Raw genomic sequence first — 17312 nt, forward strand, 5'->3', positions numbered from 1 at the left:
GGGAGAGAAAGTGGTTTTCATTTAAATCAAATAAAAATAATTTCAAGTTCAGCTTCAAGCTGTTCTGTTTGATGGTTCACCACGTGTAGACTAATAATATATATACTTATGGGGAAAAGGCTTTTCTGTCTAGTGTAATATATCGCAGAACTGAGAATAATTCCTGTCCGTTATGAAGAGGTTATTGAAACGTTCAGGGAAGAAAAGGACTGTCCGCGTCCGTATCTGAGAGTGTCCGTAAAAGGAAGTGTTTTGTTCCGTAAGAGAACCTATATTTTTGCCGGGACAAAAAAAAAATCTGCCCGTTATTGAGAGGTGTCCGTTAAGGGAGGTTTCACTGTACTAGTAATATTCCAAGTAATTTCTTCTTTTTCTTTCCTTATTTTCTTTTTGACCCCCTGAATTTTGCGCCCCCTTACTTAGGCGCCCGTGGCCGTCGCCCCGCTATCCCTCCCACAGCACGGCATTGGAATGAAGAGAGTGGGAGGAAAGGGAAAACCACGAAAAAACCACAGCACACAGTGTTTGTCCTCCTCAAGGACTACTTGGTGGGAACTCGAATCGAACCAGGAACCCCTTGAGCCCCTGTGCCAGAGATGAGCACTCGACCACGAAGCCACCGCGGCTCCTTCTATAATGCTAAAATGCCCACATGGAAAATTTCTAATATAATAAATTAAGTCTGTAATATAGCCTATAAGGAGGGGCGACGGAGCCAAATATGCCTACCCAGATTCCGGCATACTTAGCATAGGCGTTAATCCGGACCTGCTTAGATGTATAAATCAACATAAGAACGCTTCAGGTTTAAAGGAACCGGAAGTAAATGATAATTGTATGTATGCCTGCCTGCCTTTCTTTCTTTCGTGCTTATATTAACATTGTGGATATTTGCTCTTTTTGAAGATAAAGAAATATATTGTGCAGTTTCTTCAACTATTGTTTTGGTTACTTCTATCAACGGTAGCGCGCGATTGCTTTGACTCCTGTCTTGATATCAAGAAAGAGAAAAGTATTGTTGGTAAGTATACGCAAGTATTTCCCGCACTAATAGAAAGGAATGTCAATAACCCTTTGTGTCTAGAAGTGTAGGACAATTCCAAGAGAACTGCTATGACTATACTGATAAAATGGTTATAAACTTCATTTGAAACAAAAGAATGGAGTCTCAATTTGTTCCATGTGTATCAAACTTTGTTTCGTGTATTTAAACTGAAGATTTCTATTATTCTTTCTGTAGTGATAGCTATAATGTTCATTAATTGTAGCAGTTTGTGCTTCCTAGAGTCTGGTATTGCTTACAACAGAATCATTGTTAAGAATTCGTTTACATAATTCAAATTATTTATCTCGTTTTCTTTTTGTCTTTTTTTTTTTTTTTTCAAGTTCTATGATATATCCTGTCACAAATGTACTTGTTGATGTTTCTTTGTTTTCAATTCAAAACATTAGATAATCTCTTTTTCTGTCTGTCAGAAGTACTGTGCTTTCGATTTTCGACGAGATTTCATGTAGTTCAGATTCCACGTAAGCTATAGGTCCACGTGTCATACAGAATCACTGATAAAAGAACGCTAAATTGCAATCCAATAAACGAATGCAACGTTTTTTTTATACATACGTACTAAAAGAGTTGGTGTTATTGGAAAAGAAGAAAGTGTGCAATGATTTTATATTGATACATTTCTTTATAGTCTACACCAGTGGCGTAGGGAAGGAGGGTTCAGAGGGACCGCCCCCCAAAGAGGTCCGACAATGTACTTTGGTACTTTGATGTTTGTATTTTTTAATATATATTTTTGTATGCAATTTTTCTATATGTACCTATAACAGCACTTGAGCTCCCCCACCTCCCAACACACATCCTGGCTACGCTACTGATCTGCACCAAGTACCCGGCGTTACCCGCGAAAAATTCTAAAAAGCTTGCCTTCTTAAAGTAAATCTGAGAGGAATGAAATGGCGCTTGTTAAATACCATTTTTGAAACCGATTTTGTCGAGAAGACAGAATCTATGTGACGATTTTGTATTGGTACACGTATTTTTAATCTTCAGCAAGTACTCAGCATTCATGGGTGGGGGTGGGGGGTTCTAAATAGTCTATGGTCGCTTCCCTGCAGTTACCTAGAAGAATGTCAAACGAACAGTGAGGAATTATGTAGAAGGCAAACAAAAATTCAGCTTAGTTTGTGAGGCCACGTTTCCATTTTACATGAATATTGTAGCTGTCATAAAACAAACCTTGCAAACCAATCTTTCTATTTACTGTTGTTTACATGTTACAACTTCCTGAAAGCAAGAAAGGTATCTTCACCCATGCAGTACTGCATTCTAGTGGACAAATAGGGAACCTCCTTATTAAAAAACGTGAACTTCCCCTCCCTGTCCAAAAGAATCCGTTGTTTCGGAAACGGCGAAACTGGTTTTTCCTTTGTCAGCGGGAGGGCGATAGCAGGTAGCAAGCAAGACGTCCCAAAAAGTTGCACATGGTTCAACTTCTTGCAAAATGAAAAAAAAAAAAAAAAAAAAAAAATGTATGTCCTTTCAAGACTATGTTTACATGGTGAAATATGGTAGGGTTTCAAGCTTATATATATATATATATATATATATATATATATATATATATATATATATATATATATATATATATATATGACAGCTACAAGATTCATGTAACGTGGCAATACGGTCTCAGATTATTTTGGTGACGCGCATTGCGAACCATATTTTTCATAATGTTACTTGTTATTCAAAATTTCCACAGGTATTTTTTCAGCTCTCACTGAGACTGAAATAGTAATGTCATTTTCTACTGGCCGTTGCCATGGTCTTAGCCGTGTTGACTTCCTATGCACACATACACCGCTTCTTTGCCGCTTGTGCTACGTTTTCCGGGTTTATATAGCGCTTAGTGTCGAAATTGTTGATTTTTCCTGTACTTTCTTTTATTGGCCACCATGTTCACTTTATTTAGACTTCCTCCTGGATATTATATAGAAAAAAGGCGATCATTTCAGTAAGCAGATTGTGACGTCTTGGCTCTGGCCCATTGGTGGCGTCTTGTGCTTAGGAGACTTGACGCATCGACTCACGGACACAATGTTATCTACCACAAACTAAATATTATTATTAAGTATTCTTCCTTTCGGTAGGTACTGGGACTAATGAGGGATTTTTTTTTTTTCAATTTTAGATTTGGGCCTGGAAATGGTTCTTTAACTTTTCTCGATCTTCGGCTTCCTCTTTTAATTCCCAATATTTTCTCCTATCTTTCAAATCATCCATCAGCTGTGTTCTTCTTCCTATTCCTCTCTTTCCTTCCACGGCGGTGTGAAGAATATAATTTCTTAGCAAGATGTGCCCAATCCAATTGGCCTTTCTACGAAGGATGGTGGCTAGAAGTGTCCTCTTCTCTCTTGTCCGTTTTAAAACATCTTCGTTTGTTGCTCTCTATCCATTTTAAAACATCTTCGTTTATTGCTCTCTGTCTATTTTATCTTCTTCATTTCCTCCAACACATTTCGAAGCTCAAACTAAATATACAAATGAATTTTCCATAGTATTAATAAAACAAAATTAACCAAAACACCAAATATACTTGTGTAACAGTTTTAATAATGTAACATCGCCTTCATTAGACACATCAGATAATGTGATGATGAAGGCGATGTCACATTATTTATTTATTGAACAAATTCTCAGATACAACATTATTTTGCCATTTTACACAGGAAAATGTAATAAGCAGGAAAAAAAGAAAAAAAAGAATAAATGTCAGCAACAATAACACCAATAGTGTCAACAACGAGTGCAAAAGTAATATTATTTGGCAAACATTCGTTTCATTGCTCTGTCAACCACCGGGGTAACTCGAAAAGAAAATGTCCACATTAGTTGTTAGATTATTATAATAATTGGGTGTTCTGTAAATGGTTCTGTATAATTGTCAGCCTAGGGCAGGCAAGACGGAATAGGTGGGTGTTCCGAATTTTGCGGAAAGGGACACATGAGAATAGTTCTTGAAATAGGGTTTCCGATCTGAGGTTCCCAATAACTATCTTACGAAGAAATTTCAGGTCAGAGTTATTTCTGCGTACTCCTGACGACTGGATATTAAGATATCGCAACCTGCTTAGTTAATATTCGAAGTGCTGGAACATGAAAGTGTACTATAGCATTAAAGGAATTGAGAAAAGAATAAAGTCTACAGAGATATGTAGGTATGGCCATGGCCCATATGGGAGAGCAATATTTGATCTTGGGCGCTATTGGATGTCACAGTGTGTAGTTCATTGAATTGGTAAAGAAGCCCCGACATACGCATTGATTTCTGAATATTATTAATATACAGGGTGTTTCAAAAGTCCCCTGACATAGGGTAACTCTGTTATTATCAGAGTTACAACAAAATGTAAGAGGAAAAGCCTTCTCCAAATACGATGTTTTCAATCTAAAGTGAAGATTTTTTTTGTTTTTTTAAATCGGACGAGCCGTTTGAGCTCTACATTCTTTATGCGCCCAATGTTAAATGAAAATACAACTTTGTCATTTACCTGGGTCCATAGTGAAGTCTGTTAAAATGGGGGCTGGCCATTGACACGTTAACGTAAAAGAGTAACTTGATTCATTTATGTTGTGGGTGCAGGTAAATGGCAATGCTATTTTTTCATTTAGCATTAGGTGCCTATAAATGGTCTGCGTAGAAAAAAATATAAAAGTATCTTCAAGTGTGTTTTAATTTCTGTTTCTCAGATATAAATTCATATTATAGTGTATTGTATATAAATCAAATTTGATTCCAAAATATTATAATTATGTAATACGATTTATAAACATTAGTTACATGTTACAAAGTTCAATTTTCGTTCAAATGACAAACTTGTGAGTTTTGTTGTTGGAAGTATTCCACTACTTTTGTACTTTGAAGAAATTGTAGTTTGATTTATCGATCTATCATTATCAGAGTTGGGATTTTAAGGTGGAAATTGCACAAGGGGAAAAATAGGAAGGGTGAAGATGCCTAGATAAGACGATAATTTTTTTTTTAAACAAGTTACCTGAACCTTTTTTGAATTAATCTATACTTAACGACATTAAACATCTTTGAGTGTTAAAAGTAAAGCGTTTTTTTTTTTTTTTTTTTTTTTTGGAAATTAAAAAAAAATCTTTGTAGGAGGTGAGTATTGCACTGTATGGGACAGAAACTTGAACATTACGCAAAAATGATTAGAAACGACTGGAGACTTTCGAACTGTGGTCGTGGAGAAGAATGGAGATAATTTAGCTGTGGTCGAGCGGAAAACGAATGAGAGGGTGTTAGAAATGGTGGAGAGAAAAGAACACTTTTAGATATTATTAAGAGGAAGAGAAACTGAATGGAACATTGGCTAAGTAGGAATTTCTCATGAGGGACGTTTTAGAGGGTTGTTGGCAGGAAGGATAGGGAGAGGCGAAGGAGACTACAATTAGTGGATGGTACGAAAACAGAAAAATTGTATATGAAGAGGACAGGTTAGCGGAAAACAGTCGAGCATGGAAACTTCTCAGTTACGGCAAGTGACCTGCCTATAATGGCAGAATACCAATTATAATGATTGTAGGAGTTAGAACGAGATTAGTGGAGCAAACTTCGTGTATCCTCGAGAATAGCAACTCTGCAAATCGGAAAACATTCGGATTCTTCTGAAGATTAACTTCAAGCTTTTCCTTGACGTAAACATTTAACTGGTGTCTCACGGAAGTAGACAGTACATTGTTCTTTTTCTAAGTGTTGTTGTTGCAAGTTTTTATTATCTGTCGTCACATATCGTAGATACAAAACAGATCATGAATCTTCCCTGGCTAGAAAAGTTTGTTAGATTTGGAAGTTTCATTTGCGTCGTTTGGATCCAGAGAAAACAGAAATTACTTGATCTCAAAATTATCGCATAAAAATACAGCGCATTTAATCCACGAGGAAATGGAAATTTGGAATAAAATTTTTGAAAAGTAGCAGCGAAAGAAGAGGAGAATGAAAGAATTGTAGTGTGGGCAGATTAAGGTAATAAAGTGCCTAAGGAGAGGACAGAGTACTGGAAAATCTTTCTCCAACTAGGATCAACATATGGGATGCTTGGATGCCAAGTTGTCTAAATCCAAAGTATCTCATGAAATCTTCATAATTGTGTTATGTAAGTACTTAAACCATAATTACGCAGCTTATGGTTTAACAATTTACAATAAACCAGTTGGAAGACAAATAGGTACCCATGGAAGTAAGTGGTGGTGGTATTAGTCCATTTTTATTGGGCTTAGGCTACTTACCGTCCAAGCGGCCCATAGGACACATCCCGTACTTACGGAGAACTTGTTTTTGCTCAAAAAGAAAAAAAAATACACTCTTAAAATTCCTAGCCCTAATTATTATCAAAGAAAAGTGAGCTTTCTGTATCAAAATATTAGTTACTTTCCTCAGCATTTCAGTTCAAATTATGCTGTCTCTTTATATCAGTGTTGTTCCTTTCAATTAGATACTGTGAAACAACAAAGAAGGTAGTCTTTTTCAACCATTTATTAAGAACGTAGGTAGCATTGAAAGAGGTTAGTGTAAATCCGTGACGTAATGTTCAGTGTATTTCCGTCATTTTTGTGTGTGTGCAGTGCGCATTTTGTCTATTTCGGCTCCGCTTGGTAGCATTTGAGCCCAGACAAGGTCAACCGGTCAGTGAAATCTACAGAATGACCTCACACGGTCGTCCTTGGTGAGGATGTTGACTTCCCCACTTATACGTCGCAGCATTCCTCTGCCTACCCATACCCAATTCACATTCATTTTGTGGTCCTAATCATTTCTAGTTTTTTTTCTGAATCTTGTTGCTTTCCTTTTATAAAAAATAAAAAGTACGCCTGTAGTGCTTACATAACTTTTTATATGTATATATAAACATAATTTCTATTGTCAATGACTATAAATAGTCAAAGTATCCTGCAGAGAATCACGGCACAATATAAGTGATTTTGCAAGATTAATTGTCTGTTCTGACTGCTGGATTTTTTCTAGTGATGTCAATGGCGTCGGCTTCATTCACTTATTTGTGTTTTGGCTCATTTAAACCCTAAATTTAGCTGCACAAGCTTTTTAAAATTTCATTGTACAGGATGACCGCAAAGTCTCGACACTAGGTAGAAATGTAATTATTAGAATCATGCAGCGGGTCTTATAAGATGGTACTCTTAGCCCGTGCGTTACTCCGCACGATAACTCTTTTAGAGCGGTTATCCCGGTCGACTTTGTTAATGGAGTCAACCAGTGAATATCTTCACGGCTAAGATGACTTTAACTGGCTGTTAAAATCTTTTTCCATTTCTTAGTTGGTATGCAACCTGCACAGTAGCAAAGAAAATGTAGTTGCCTATAATAAAAGGACACATGGAAAGTGGCTGTTAGTTATTTTGGAAACGGTTATTAGTACAGCCCGGAATTATATGCAGAATGTTTTCTTCTTTCCGACGGACTTGCAAGGATTCGTACCATGTGTTGGTGCATATAAGTGCATATTTTGAGAGAATTTCGATGTGCATGCATATTTCGTAAACTTTGCGGGATACTGCATATTTCCGAATTTTACTGCTGCATACTAGCATATTTGAGAGTACATCACAGGGAAGTAGGTTATATTTAAAGTGAACTGACTCACTTTGTAAACGCAGATGTAGAATAAAATGATGTATAGAATAATAGAAGACAGTGTTGTATCTCATTCTAAGTTAGTCCACCTGACTTGTCTTGCACACGGTCTTCATTGCGTAGCACAAACAATCAGATGCTAATATCTAGCAGTAGAAGTGCTTGTATCAAATGTAAAGAAAGTATTTGTGAAAGATCCATCGCACGTACGTATCTTTCGCGAAGTTGCGAAAAATTCTCCAGTACCTTCTCAACCAGTGTAGCTCGTGGCTAGAAGCTGTCCCGTATTATGCAGATAATTTAAATCAAGTGAAGACAGTTGTAGACTCACTAAGTCCCGATGATGCGGCCGCTACTTATGGGTCTCAAAAATGTTTCTTTACAAGTGACATGGAGAACAAAATTAAATACATACACAATCACTTCTCGAGAATACCAGACATTATCAGACAATGAGAATCCCATAAGAATGCTTTGCAGCCTTCACTCTCCTTGTTGGGCGAATTATTGCGGACTTTCTCCAGTGAAGCAACTCACGGTCTTGTAAAAATAGCGGCAGATAAACTTTGCAAAGTATTAGGCATAAATCCCGGGTACAAAACAATCTGTGCCATGGCAAATGTATTAATGGTGAAAACATGGAATTGGAAGAGAACGTAACACAGGAAGATATTTGGTGTTTTTTCACATGCACCAGTGACTTTGTTGATGTAGAAAGAAACTTTTCGACCTACAAAACGATTCTTACTGATAAACGCAGAGAGTTGACTGAAGAAAACCTAAGGAAAATTTTAATAGTTCATTGCAACAGAGATCATGAAGATATTTTTGTAAGAAACTGCATTTTTTTTTTAAAGAAGAAAGTTGGAGGAAATGGAAGAATAATACTTTTGAATTGTTTGAATTGATTATAAGTCAAACTAGCCTTCCGCGAGCCTCATGCAGTACTTTTTTTTTTTCTTTATTGGTAAAGTCTAATTGTAAAATTCATTGCAGGAAAGTAGAGACTATTACTTACAAGGGACCATTCCGATTTGGTGAATTCAGTTGCTGAAAATGATTGCTAACACTGCATTCAGCACCAAAGGAAACAGAGAAAGAGTGGATGTTTAGTGGCAGATTGTATACATGGTGGGAGAAAGTGAAGTCAAATTGCGAAGATAGAAGGTAGAAAATGTCTAGAAATGCCATGTTAATTTTGAAACGAGTAGAGAGATTGAGGTCAAATGTTGGATATGAGTAATGCATGTAGAGCTCCACTGAAGAGGTGCAATGTAAATCATGGGGGCATTAAAAAAAACAAAAAAAAAAAAAAAAACGCCATGTTGAAATTAGCGCAAGAAGATATATGGGAAAGGGGTCATGTGACATATAGCTCTTGACGCACACGATCTATTGAAGTCAATAGTGTCCAATATAGTTCGAGACCTCTGTAACAGAAGGCGTTCCACGCTATGGACATGCATCAATACTGTCGTAAAAGTGACGAGAATGAGGAACAGTCACAAGCGTGAATGAGGCCACTTTCCAGCCAACAAACGTCCCGATCCATTCAATATTCGTTCATATGGTGCTAACAGTGCAAATATCACCAAGGACAGTCATTACTAACATTTTCTGGCCTTCTATAGAGCAGATAAAACTGCTCCTCCTCGTTGATTCATGGAGAACCTGGTGCAGAAATCAGACAATGTTGAACTTACCCGACTTCTTATCCCTGATGGTTGCACGTCGCTCATATAACCATTGGATGTGTTCTTCTTCCGTCTGTAGAAGAATTTCGTAAAATATATAACAGACACCTTTTTCTGTCATCTGACTTCAAAATATGACAACGGGACAACTTCATTAACTTGCGGTCACTCACTCCCAGTTTACAGCACCAAGGTTCCAAGCTATGATTAGATATGCTTTCTACAAAACTGGATATTTGCAAACAGCACCTGGCGCATTCATGACACCTATGGACTACTGCTTCAATTTCAATACCGGAGACAACTGTGACGAACCCGATTGTCCGTCTTTATAGTTTTTTCAATTGTGCCACTGTTGTCTCCATTTTTGTATCAACCACACAATCATTCTTCTTAAGTTCCATAACTGTTGCAATTAAACAGAGGTCTCAAACTGTATTGGCCAATATTGATTTCAATAGACAGTGTGCGTCAAGAGCCATAACGGTATATCACATGACCTCTCTCCCGTATATTCTTCTTGAGCGAATTCCAACATAGCGGCTTTTTAGATGTCCCCATGATCCACATTACGCCTATTCAGTGGAGCTCTACATGCATTACTCATATCCAACATTTGACCTTAATTCCTCTACTCGTTTCAAAATTAACATGGCATTTCTAGACATTTTGTACGTTCTATCTTCACACTTTACTCTCTCTCACTTATCTCCCACTCTGTATACGGTCTATCACTAAACACCCTCTTTTTCTGTTTCTTTTGGTGCTGAATCCAGTGCTAGCAATCATTTTCAGCAATTGAAGTCACCAAATCGGAATGTTCCCTTGTGAGTAAAGAGATTGAATAAGTAAAAATAATCTTCAAGGAAAAGAAAAATGCAGGCTTTCCAAAAACCACCGTTTATACTTTTCTCCAGTAGTTTTAGGTCTTACTGAATCCAATGTGGGTTTCCCCGAAGCTGGTATCCTTGAAAAACCAAAATGTTCTTTAGAAAATCGAAACCGGTTTTTGGTAGGAACCCAAACCGAATAGGTTTTGAAAAACCGAGTTTTGTGGGCTACACGTGAGCAGTCTTGTACACGTACTAATTGATTGTGATGAAACAAACATTTCTTTACGAAAACTTAAAAGAAAGAAAGAAAAGAAAAAGAAATTTGATTTCAAGTAGCTGGTGGTGAGACATATGGTCAGTGTTTTTAACATTTTGATTTTAATGTCGAATCAATTTGTCGAGTTTGCGCTTGTATTAATTAATTATTTGTAATGATTGTCTTTGCAGATCTTTGCAAGTGTTCGAGCAACATGGACGACCACACAGTGTCATCTTGCGAGAGCAACGAGAAGCATATGGGGGAAGCTCCCTTGGAGGCCCTTTGCGTTTTCCGCATTCGTGTATTCTCTGGTTGCAGTGCCAACAGGTAAGAAAATTGGAATAAATGTTTGGTAGTTTTTCACTCAAAGAATGGTAGACTTCCAAAATTTAATAGGCCCAGTATTATAAACAGAAACAAAAAGATTTATTAGTTTCGGGTTAAGTAAACTTATTAAAGGGGAGGGGGAGGGAAGGGCAGATGGAGCCTACTCTTGGGATGCTGAATCAGTATCAAAGCTTGCTAACTCTTATAGTTTTTTTTTTTCTATAAAAATACAATATTAAAACAGGAAGCGATAGATTTCCACAACTTCTGGTTTCAATAATGAATTAAAACAGAAATTGAATACATTTTTGGGACATTTAATGCACAATTTTGTCATGGCCTTACTAGAATGGCTTGAACTGTGCAGGAGAAATGTGTCTTCATTTGAAGCAATGTTCATGTTCTCTAGAGATCACTTGGGACTGTCATCAGATTGCTTAAGGAACTAGTGAGGGTGGTAACGAACTTTCACTGTCATTGGTTTCCGTTTGTTTCTCACCGTTAATTTCAGAATAAACTTGCCGTGCAGTAGAAGTGTACTGGACTGATATGCTTTTACCACTGCTGAAGATCATGATTCTTAATATGTCCTCAAAGATTATGCTTGGTACAGCGGGAGCGTTTAACTTCTTCTTCCGAATACTTCATTGAGATTGGGTTACTGCAGACGTGTTCCGAAAATGTTTTTCTCTTCTCTTATCACACCTGACAAGTCATCTTCTCTTGCTATTACTCACGTGAACAGTCTCTGTAGCACAGCACAAAGTTATCCCGCCAAAGTTTCGGTTTTAATTCACCATTTTCTGATACATAAGCACGCTATCAACATACGTGATAATCAAGGTATCCATTTGGTGTATCAGTGTACGTAACTGTGGCTCTGTCCTCTGCCTGCGCGATAGAAGTTTGTCGAGATTAGCTCCTCTTTCACCTATCCACAACACACTGCAGACTCCTATGGTTTCGACAAGACGCTTTCTAGTAGTTTTGGAAGTTATCAGAAAGCAGCAGCGAGTTTACTTTCTAATCACAGCATGCAATTCGCTTTCGGCGGTAACAGGATTTCCCCTCCTATGCTCAACTTACAGAGGTGAATGTCTCAAAGTTGGACCTAGTCTCAAAGTACGGAACTAGGAAAAGTTCGTAAATGCATTTTGGTAAATTTTTGTTAGATTTGTGGTCCGACAGTCAACAGTACAAAATTTTATATTTTGTATCCAAAGATGCTTTAGTTTGAGACCAGGGGGTGAGCAACCTGCGTCGTTCTGGACCTGTTGTGAAAAATGTTATAGTATACAGGGTGCCTCAGAAGTAGGTATACATCCCTGTATTGATCAAGTATAACATTCTAGTTTATGGATCTATTTGCTTCGGTTCTTCCGAGCTTAAGATATTAAGAACAAATAATAAAGAAACTAAGTCTACCTGATGGATAACAATAAGAAATGATATAAAATGAAATGAGCTGATCAGTACAGTACTGTATACCTACTTTTGGGCTACCCTGTATAAGAAATATGAAATGTACGAGAAATAAATTTTGAAGGTAAAATTCCTCATTCCCATTTTAGACTATTGCTTGTACTTTGCTTAAAAATTAGGTCTATTCAAAACTATCATATACGGCCTTCTTGGGATTGGCATTATCAATGGAGCTTTTGAAACAAAAAAAAAAAAAAAAAAAAAGTTTCCCACCCCTGTGTCTAAATTATTACTAATACTTTGCTTCTTTCTCTTTTAACACATAATTATATACTAGTACGAGGCGCTTTCGGAAAGTAACATCCGATTGGTCATTGCGTGAAGGAGTAAGGGCAGTGCTGCTATCTTGGCACAGACGTGCGACGTAGATCAGTCTGCATCCAGCCATGGTATAGACTGAAGGTTGCTTGATCACTAGTTCAACTTTTGTAGTGTCTTAAAATGTGTGCTGCAATAGAAATCCCCGCCAAGTGCGAGCTCAGGAGGATTAACCCACGTGGGGGCTAGAAAAGTATGTGGCCCCTGCTACTTCACCTAATACATTTCTGTGAAAGCACAGTAGGAAAGTTGAGCCCGGCATACTAAAAATAATACAAAATTTACCATTTTTCTTTTGCTTGTTTTTCTTAAATGAAAGGAGATAACGAAATGCAACTTACACAATCATTGATAGTGTTATTCTACAACAGAAAATGTGAACCTGAAGAATTTTCAGTGTTGCCATCCATAGAAATTACAGTCTTGTCAGAATAACATTTCTCGCAAAATCTAAGTTAATTTTAGTATGTCAGGCTCTTAAGGGAATATATTTCATATTTTTGGTTATATTTTATTTTGATGATGATCATTGTATCTTCATAATTCTTTTTAGATAGCCAGTTGAGATTTTGATCAGAGTGCAGACCCCTGTCCACCTGGAGGCCCGGGGCTATAGCCCCCCCTAAGCCCCTCCCTTAATCCGGCCCTGTGCGAGCTGTTATGCGTTTTCTTACGGTAAAACAGTATTCGGCAGCAAGTTGTTCGTCGGGAACTGTGTGCCATGTATGGACCAAGTGTGGTAAGCGAAGGAGTTGTTCGTGAATGGGTTCTTTGATTTAAGAGGGACAAACATACATTCGTGACGAAGAGAGGAGTGGCAGGCCACCAGTAGTCACTGATGAACTCGTTCAGAAAATTAATTTCGTGAAAATCGACGTTTTACAATCTCATAATTTCTTTGAATTACCATCTCTTCATGCATATAAAAAAATGAAAGATACGGTCGCAGTGTGGCTCAAGGCATAGGCGGGAGATTTTTATGTTGATGGAATTTCTAAGCTGGTGCAGAGGTATGATAAGTGCTCGAATGTTTATGGAAACTATGTTGAAAAATAGAGCAAAGTAGTTGTTTTCAGATGTATATAATAAATTATTCTTATTTATTTTGGTGTTTCTTTTTTAACCAATTGGAGGTTACTTTCTGAATAACCCTCGTAATTGATGGGCCCGAGCCTTGGATCCGTTGTATACTATAGGGTAAAATTGTGCTTAATTAGAAATTCTTATTATTTACACATTTATTATTATTATTATTATTATTATTATTATTATTATTATTATTATTATTATTATTATTATTATTATTATTATTATTATTATTATTATTATTATTGAGTGTGCCCACCAACAATAATATTAATATTCAAATCTAAATGGGGTTAGTGAGCTTATCCTAAACAACAAAGCACGTCATGTTCATTATCTTCACTGTCCATTTCAATAAATTTACTGTAGAAATACACAGTACTCAAATATAAAGATGGTTTCGGCTCTTGTCCTGTTTTGAAATAATTATGTATATGATAATTAAGTTTAAATTCGTCGTAATATGGCCCGTGACAAACACTTTACATTTTATATCGTAAAGATCAGATCCACCAGTGTTGTAACAGCGGTGCTTGATCGATTGATCGTAGAAATTCAAACTCCGATTTAGTGATAATTTCACAGCCTTGTTTTATTACAAGTGTAAATTCTTTAGTCGGGGGAGAGGAGAGCGTGGATCATGGGTCAGATTTGATAACGATGGGTTTTGATGGGTCATGATGTGTCGTGGGCCAGTGGATTACGATGGGTAGTGGGTCAGTAGGTCAAGTTTTTACTGACCCACGTCATCTCCGGTTCTTACACAAAAGCGTCCACTAAATCCAATTACGTAAAGAAGCAAATATAACAAATTAATTAGGGAGTTATAGCATTCTGCTTGTATATATCATTGAATTCTCTCGTCGAGGGTTGTAAATACATCGTATATTCAGTTTGAGTACATGTCAGCTACAAAAGTTTATACTCGCATAAGTTTTTAGTACAGACAAGAGTATAGACCAGCGTTTCCCAATCGGTGTGCCGCGAATGGACCGCTGGTGTGCCGCGAGGAAATCGAAACAAAATTATTAATTCTATAGCAACCAAATTGCAAGACATAGGAAAAAACGTATATATTTGTATTTCACATTACTATGAATTTCTACCATGGAAAAAAATACTGTAATTGTAATATATTATTCTACATCTATTGCTGTGTAGCAGACAGTATTTCGGCTCGTACACATTTCCACGGTTAGCTGCTATGTTACGCTTCAATTGAGAGTCATACTAACACCGATAAATGGAAGCTCTTGTACGGTACGCGTCAAATGAACGTTCGTAGAACATTCATTCTCACGTGAATGACAGAACAACACTTTGTTCAACAGCTGTGTTTTGACTTCGACGCATCGAAAGCTGTGCGATTGCATTAATATGCACCGGTTTTGGTTAAAACAGCAAAGTTAAAAGTACAAGACATTTGTTTGTTCGTTCGTTATTTCGTGATCTTCGTTCTTACTGAAAAATTGGATACAGTTTTCGAAAAAGAAAGCGTATTTTTAAAAATCTGAGTCGTATATTTCATTGCAATTGTTTTCTATTTTAAAATTAGAATAAAAAATAAGCATAATGAATTAGCATAGGGGAAAACCAGTGATCGAGCTTTCATCTCTGTGAGAAGGAAATCAGTACAGAAAGAAATACCATGGTATTTTATATTTGCAAATAATAATAATAATAATATCTATGAGTGTGCCGCGAAAATTCAAGTTACACCCGTAGTGTGCCGCAAGTTGAAAAAGGTTGGGAAACGCTGGTATAGACTTACGCGTAACAATCCCCAAGAAGGAATTACATAATGAAAAAAAAAAAAGAAAATAGATGAGAACACATGTGGTATGGAGTTGGTAATCCATATCTCAATCACACACATACACAAGTGCAATTTCACATTCTTTCAACATTCATTGGAATACGCAAACGTATTCATTTCCGGCCTCCGACCCTTGGTCCAGGTCCAAGGTTACATCTGTAGCACGCACGCACTACGCAACTCTTGTGTGTCCCTGAAACGATACACAACCTTCCATACTAAGCTGATTTAAGACATATAAGAACGTTTACAACATAGAATAAATTGCAATCCTTGCTGTAAAAACGAGTTCGTATTTTGTGTTATATCTGTAATTTAGTGGTATTTGTGGGTTTCCGCGATAGAAAGTGGGTAGAAAGTTATTGAGAAACATGACGAAAAATAAAAATAATGGAAGGAAATAAATGTTACACAGATCAGCTGGTAAGGTCGACCTCTGAACAAAAGACTTAATATGATATAACCCGTAATGAGAGTAAATTACGTAGTATTTAAACTCCTCGTTCATGAGATTTTTCTTACTTTTCATGCGACAATCGTCATGCTTGCTTGGAGGAATGCTTGTGTTAAATAAATGGTAGATTCAATCAAATGGGTTTCAGTTAAGATTTGTAGGTTTGTATGTAGTATTCAAGAACGAGAAGCCGAATATTTTGTATCTAATTGTGCTTTTTGATTTACGAAATTAACATACTGTCATGGGTAAATATCTTTTTTTGGTTGTAGAAATGCAAATTTTCTGACTTTTTCGCCATTGTTTATAATGTTCCTTGCTTTGTAACTATAAAAACGGGGTTTCACGATGAAACGACTAACCGATTAAAATGAGAATAGTACTTAGGTCGAGCTGGGTTTTTATCATTAGACTTTGGTAATCAGCTATCCCCAAGTTGAGATGTTTTGGCATCAAAGGGGCCATTGAATACATACATAACCCCGTGGAATGTTAGAGAATCCACACGGCATAGTTGTAATAAATGGTTGCATACATCCACGGTATTTCCTGCTCATAGTCTGTTTTTCTTCTTGTGTATCTTCTCTATCTTCTATAGAAGCTTATTCCCAGAACTTTGAGGATCACGGAAGTGGCCTTGATAAGGCTGCAATGTTCGTATACATATGACGTATGTCCGTTACTTCAAACGATATTTGTCGAACGAGAGCTAAGTTTTTAAATTCTGTTTCTGCAATATACAAGGTGGCCCAAAAGTAGGTATACAGTCCAACATGGTATGATATTCTAAATTTATTAAGATAATTAGTCTATTTGCTTCTGTCTGTTCCAAGCTTACGGTATGAGTGAAGGGAGATTAAGAACAAATAAAAAAAAGAAACTGAGTCATTACCTGAATGGATAACAATAAGAAAAGTATATAAAATGTCATGAGCCGGTCAGTACGGGACTGTATACCTACTTTTGGGCCACCCTGTATAGCTAGAGGGATTATCTCGGCTAAGTTCGTTAACATCTTAATGGATAACTATGACTTAAACTGTGGCTGCACATATTTATCCATTTACTACTATTGAAACAGAACTTTATTGTTGTAAAACGCTAGAAGTTACCCATCGCGCCGTTAGATGACAGCAAACATCCTTTAGTGGTTGACATCTGCCGGACGGAATTGGAACCACGTGGTCTTTTTTACTGTCTCTAACAGCTTATTTCTTTTAATGATTGCAGAGAAGCGGCTTGAACGAAGCTAGTTTATACTAAATATCGACATTAGGTATATATAAAAAAGCATCATTATCCTATCATCTCATAACTGTCATCTTTAATGCAGATGAAGTATGGGCACTACGCTCGTTCGCAAATTGTTGCTG

General features: G+C 36.9%; 1 protein-coding gene across 2 annotated transcripts in view; it reads left to right on the forward strand.

Annotated features, from left to right (window-relative positions):
- LOC145674803 (tRNA dimethylallyltransferase) overlaps positions 1-17312 on the forward strand; it is a 540225-nt gene that overhangs the window by 274287 nt on the left and 248626 nt on the right. For both annotated transcript variants that reach the window (XM_081745022.1, XM_081745021.1), the window contains exon 4: positions 10645-10783. In XM_081745022.1, the coding sequence (XP_081601148.1) occupies positions 10645-10783 (139 nt within the window). The remainder of the gene's footprint in view (positions 1-10644; positions 10784-17312) is intronic.

This window comes from Thermobia domestica, chromosome 18 (assembly GCF_964235325.1).
Source record: "Thermobia domestica chromosome 18, izTheDome1.hap1.1, whole genome shotgun sequence".
NCBI lineage: Eukaryota > Metazoa > Arthropoda > Insecta > Zygentoma > Lepismatidae > Thermobia > Thermobia domestica.